General features: G+C 50.4%; 1 protein-coding gene across 1 annotated transcript in view; it reads left to right on the top strand.

The window, feature by feature from the left end:
- SHROOM2 (shroom family member 2) overlaps window positions 1-6,027 on the top strand; it is an 18,028-nt gene that overhangs the window by 5,210 nt on the left and 6,791 nt on the right. The window contains exon 3 of the mRNA XM_026449820.1: window positions 839-1,010. Within this exon, the coding sequence (XP_026305605.1) occupies window positions 839-1,010 (172 nt within the window). The remainder of the gene's footprint in view (window positions 1-838; window positions 1,011-6,027) is intronic.

Genomic DNA, 6,027 nt, shown 5'->3' with positions numbered 1-6,027 from the left:
AGCCTGGGCAACATGGCAAAACCCTGTCTCTACAAAAAGTACAAAAAATTAGCCAGGCATGGTGGTAGATACCTGTAGTCCCACCTTCTCGAGAGGCTGAGGTGGGAGGATCACTTGAGCCCAGGAGTTGGAGGCTACAGTGAGCTATGATGGTGCCACTGCACTCCAGTGTGGCGACAGAGCAAGACCCCATCTCTTGAAATAGAAAGGAAAAAAAATTATGACAATTTACACCTGCCTGAACGAATGTATTTTAATTGGTTTTGTAAGTAGCACTTTCAGCATATCTCCTTCAGCCACTTGACCACAAAGGCATGCGTGGTGGCATCTTCCCTGCTGCTGACATACATTCTGCCAGCACAGCATCATTCATGGGTAGGAAGGTGGAGTGGGTGTGACACACAGCCAAGGAGGAACAGCTGGACCAAGTGAACCCAGGCAGGAGGGCGCCAACAGGGCTGCTGGGAGGAAGGGAGAAGGGTTGGTGTTTGTAGATGGCATCACACATGCCCTTGTCCTCATCAACCCAGGCTCCTGGTAGAGGTGATCTGTGCTCTTACCTCTGTGGCAGAGATTTTTAGACATTCCTGCTTATTTGAGCTTTTGCCGTTTTTAAAAACTACGTTTCCTACACTTACGAGTATCCATTTGGCAGGGTTGATGGTTTTTAGTTTTAACCTTGTTACCTACTTATTTTTCCCCCTTTGGCTGTCTCATCTCCCTGGCTGGTGTCCTTTTGTGAGCACCAGCGTTGATTTGTCACAACCCAGGAAGTGGGGCAGAGGGGCTGTTTGGATGCACAGTCCCAGCTCATTGACGTACCCACGCCTTTACCCAGGAAAGAGGAGCCCAGCGTGCCTGTGGCCGTATCCCTGGCCACCAATTCTACCTACTACAGCACGTCGGCCCCCAAGGCGGAGCTGCTGATCAAGATGAAGGACCTGCAGGAGCAGCAGGAGCGCGAAGAGGATTCGGGCAGCGACTTGGACCATGACCTGTCGGTGAAGAAGGTAGGAGAGCCCATTTCAAATGACAGCGTGCGCGTGTCCAGGCAGGGGCAGGCATCCAGACCACACCATCCTACCCCGGCGCAGACCCTGTACCACGTGTCCCAGGGTGTTTGTGTTCGGCTTTCACTCAGGACAGTGGAATTTGAGGTGATATTAATGAAGCCCTCTGTGGTTAGTTCTGTGTTCTAATCTTGACCCATTCCACAAATGTCTCCTTGCTGTTTCAGTAGGATCCAGTGTCAAATTAGTTTAGTCACCATTCTTTTTCATTTTGTCTTATTTATTTTTGAGACAGGGTGTTGCTCTGTCGTGCAGGCTGGAGTGCAATGGTGTGATCATGGCCCACCGCAGCCTTGACCTCCTGGCCTCAAGCGATCCTCTTGCCTCAGATAAAGGAAAATTATTTTCAAATTAGAAAGTGGTAACTTTTTTTTTGGATGGAGTCTCCCTCTGTCACCCAGGCTGGAGTGCAGTGGCACAATCTCGGCTCACTGCAACCTCTGCCTCCCAGGTTCAAGCAATTCTCCTACCTCAGCCCCTCGAGTAGCTGGGATTACAGGCACCTGCCACCAAGCCTTGCTAATTTTTGTATTTTTAGTAGAGACGGGGTTTCACCATGTTGGCCAGGCTGGTCTCAAACCTCAAGTGATCCACCCACCTCAGCCTCCCAAAGTGCTGAGATTACAGGCGTGAGCCTCCGCTTCCGGGCTAGAAGGTGATAACTTTTTGGTTCAAGGTATTAAAAGGGAAATGAAAATTAAGGGTTTGGGTATTGGGGCTTTTACGGGCCCTCCGTCTGGCACAGGGTACCATTCGCTTCATTCTGGCTGCACGTTCCTCTTTTAAAAAATAAAGAATCCAAAACATGTTCAGTTTTTCCACCCAGAACCAGGAAAATCATACCGTCCGGACCGTTTGAATTTGGGCCACACCCTAGGTGTAGAGAACTGCATTCTTTGCTCCCATGCCTTTGTTTTTCACGATATAATGAATTTCAGAAGCTGCATGCCTTGATTCTGCCGCCCTCATCTGTGGGGCACTCTGTCCACCTGCTTTGGGAGGCTGGCGATGCTGGGAAGCCGCCTCACCAGAAGTGTGGCTCCGGAACTGAGTGAGTCACTGTGGGCTGGAAGTTGGCCTCACTTTAGTTCAGCAAGCGTGAGTTGGGCACCTGCACCAGAAGCACATGCTATACATCCCAGCTCTCTATGGTGCTGGTGACTCAGCGGTCCTGTTTGCCTGCTTGATTTGACAAAGTGGCCACTGCTGTGTTGCATTTTCTCCCTGCTTTCCCACAGCCACACACTTATGATGTCGCACGTTCCTGCAACACGTGCACAGGCGGAGGCGTGTTCAGGGAGGAAGCGAGTACAGCACAGGTGGGGACTTAGCAGACCACCTGCTCTGTAGCTGCTTCAGGGGAACACATGAGACCTGAATTCCGCAGGCTTCCAACATTCCCAAAGGGACCACAGTTGTCCCAGTCGCCGCGTTGCTAGGTGGTCATAGAGCTGAGAGCCAAATCAGGGGACCCTCTGTTTTAGGAGAAGACTAAGGACAGAGGTGAGAGAGTAGAAGTCCCAGGCAGGGATGCAGCAGGGGTCTCTGGTGGCTGGTAGAGAAGCAGCACGCAGAGACGACAAAATACGGTTTTATACTAGGGTGGCTCAGAAGGACTCTGCCCAGAAAAGAGAGCACCATGTTGAATTGTGGGGCTTCTTCAGGAGAAGCAGATGGCTGATTGCTTTAAGTTTGGCATCTTTGAGAATTATGGCTTTTCCCTGGAACCAGGAGGTGAGTGCAGGGCCCAGATAGAAAAGACCTTGTTTCCCCCATAGAAGGGAACAAAAGGTGGAGGAAGGGAATGGCCCAGGGCTCAATCGCCCTGAGCCTCGGCCCATCTCAGTGAAGGGCTGAGAGTGGCTGTGTGCCTGGTCTCTACTGTTGCAGTACCTCTACTGTTGTTGTCTTACCTGAGCCTCCCGGAAAGCCACACGCTGCAAGAAATAGCAGATGGGCCTCCCATACAGTACGGACCACAGTGGTGAGCCCTTCAGCACCCAGGGTGGTGTGGACAGCCACAGATCTGTGCGCTGTCCCAGGCCAGGTCTTGTCTCAGAAATCTTTGAAAGCCAACGGTTGCTCTTTGTACAATGGCCCTTTAACAAAGGGGAAATGGTTTCAATAAAAATGTGCATGTGACACATAAAAGAACCAATAAAGAAATCTGAGGCCGGGCGCGGTGGCTCAAGCCTGTAATCCCAGCACTTTGGGAGGCCGAGATGGGCGGATCACGAGGTCAGGAGATCGAGACCATCCTGGCTAACACGGTGAAACCCCGTCTCTACTAAAAATACAAAAAGCTAGCCGGGCGAGGTGGCGGGCGCCTGTAGTCCCAGCTACTCGGGAGGCTGAGGCAGGAGAATGGCGTAAACCCGGGAGGCGGAGCTTGCAGTGAGCTGAGATCCGGCCACTGCACTCCAGCCCGGGCGACAGAGCGAGACTCCGTCTCAAAAAAAAAAAAAGAAAAAGAAAAAAGAAATCTGGACTCCTTCCAGAGAGCCCAGTTTCAAATTAGCTCAACTGAGGTAGGTTTTGAGGGCACGTGTTCATGCATCGTATAAAATCTACATTTCCGTAATTGCTGAAGAATAATGGCACTGAAAAATTCCTGAACAGCCCTGACAGGCGTCCTTCCATATCCACAGTTACCTGCATTGCTTGCAGTCTTCCTTCAGGCTAGCATTGGTATCAGATAGGAATTTGGGAAGTTCTTCATGCCTGTTTCCTGTTTTGTGCTTTTCCCTCAAGTGATGAGTATCTAAAATTTGGCCACATTCTCAGCTGTGAGATTCTTGATTTAAACAGTCTCTCCAGATAGGTAGTGAGTAGGAAAAGGTAGAAACTGCTTTTCCTCTGCTCTCACGCCACAGCAACCAACACAGAAGACTTTGGTGACCACATGTGTGAGGGGGGTTTCCCACACACCCAGCAAGCAGTCACTTCTGCAGCGGACACCAACTGGGTGGCCTCTGATTCAGTTCAATTGTGACACTGTCAAACTGGAGGTAGCGTCATATCCCACGGGTTGAGGGCTCAGTCCCCAAGACTGCACCCCCCACACACACCAGTTGCAAGTCTGAGTCTCAGGGACTTCTGACCAACCACCTTCAAGTTGGGGTTCCCATGACCCCCTGTTTAGTTTCCATTACCTTGCTAGAGTGGCTCATAGAACTCGGGGAAACATTTACGTCTATGATAAAGAGTGTTACAAAGGATACAGATGAAGACTTGTGTAGGGCGAGGCATTGGGAAAGGGGCGCAGAAGAGCTTCCATGCCCTCCCTGGGTGCTCCACCCTCCAGGAACCTTCCTGTCTTCACCCATCAGGAAGGCCCTAGCCCTGTCCTCTTGGGCCTTTAATGGACCCTTCATTGGATAGGCCTGAATGACATCTGTGTAGAAATGTGATTAGACAAAAAGACTACAATCCAGTCCTAACAGACTGCGGAGAAAGCCACAAGGTCTGCCTATTGAGATTCTCGTTGGCCTCTCTATGTAGCGTTCCTTCCCCCTAGGTGTGCCGCAGGACCCTTAGAGAATGTGGGGATCTTAAGACCTGCAGTCATTCAAGGGGGCAGAGGATTTCTTTACGGAAAGGTTGGGGAAGATTAGATCCTGCTTTGGGCAGGTCAAAGAGGGCAGGAGAAGGTCAGGGAGCGAGAGTCTGTTTTCTGAGGCATAAAGCACCCCAACGTTATAACAAGGGTTATGGATATGATGAGCCAGGAACTGTGGACAAACCCCAATATAGATAGATAGGTAGACAAATATCTATATGTATATTGCATCACAGGTAGGTAAACAGAAACACAGATATATAGACACATACAGAGGAAAAAAAGGGAAAAGAAATCTAGACACATACGTGTTTAAAACGGTAAGGGAAGAAAATGTCTTGGCATCCTGAGCAGCTGTAACCTGACCTGGAGAAGCCAAAGCAATGTCTCCATCCCATGTGGGCTTTCTAGGAGAAAGCTGTGCTGGTGACGCAGCAGTGAGGGTGGATGCATCCTGCGAAACTGCTTTCCGCTTTAACCTGTAGGAGAGGCAGGCCGACTGAAAAACCCAAGGCGGACTGAACCAAGAGGAGGCAGTCCCCCGATAAGAGCTCATACCTACCTTCACATTTCTTCACATTTTGGGGGTATGTATAAATGCTAGGTGGAGATTCTCTTTAAAAGCATCTGTGTGTGTCTGGGCACAATGACTCACACCTGTAATCCTAGCACTTTGGGAGGCTGAGGCAGGAGGATCACTTGAGCCCAGGAGTTTAAGACCATGTTGCCTGGGCAACATGGGGAGACCCTGTCTCTACAAAAGTAAAAAAAATTATCTAGGTATGGTGGTGCATGCCTGTGGTCCCAGCTACTTGGGAGGCTGAGGTGGGAGGATCGGTTGAGCCCAGGAGGTCACTGCTGCAGTGAGTGGTGATCATGCCACTGCACTCTAGTCTGGGCAACAGAGTGAGACCCTGTCTCAAAAAGTAAAATAATAAAATAAAATAAAAGTATCCATGTGAGGGAAAGACCTCACGCAATCAGGAAATAGGCTGCCTCGTATCTAGCACATGTTTCTCCTGCTGTGGGGTTGACTTTTCCTGCCTAATACTCATCCGCCTGGTCATTTTACCTGTAGATTATGGAATTAGGGCAGTTGCTCCTCATCCCAGATCCCATTGTTGATGAGAACTGGTATCTCCTGGGGACTTACTGGATCTGAGCATTGGGCTGAGCGCTTTACACACTCACCTTCACGCCAGTCCCAGAGGTGGGGCAGCGACCCCCGTGCTGCTCTTGGACGCTTCTATCCCTCAGAGCTCAAGCGAGACTTCAGTCTCTCATCCATCCAGGCCCAAGCATGAGCCACTCTGCTGAGCTCTGCAGACCCACTGGGGTCAGAGTCTGTCAACTTCCCCAGGGAAGGGATGATGGCACTGACGATTGCTGAGGATCCAC

This window comes from Piliocolobus tephrosceles, chromosome Y, assembly GCF_002776525.5.
Source record: "Piliocolobus tephrosceles isolate RC106 chromosome Y, ASM277652v3, whole genome shotgun sequence".
In the NCBI taxonomy this organism is placed as follows: domain Eukaryota; kingdom Metazoa; phylum Chordata; class Mammalia; order Primates; family Cercopithecidae; genus Piliocolobus; species Piliocolobus tephrosceles.
This window is presented reverse-complemented; position numbering and strand designations above follow the sequence as displayed.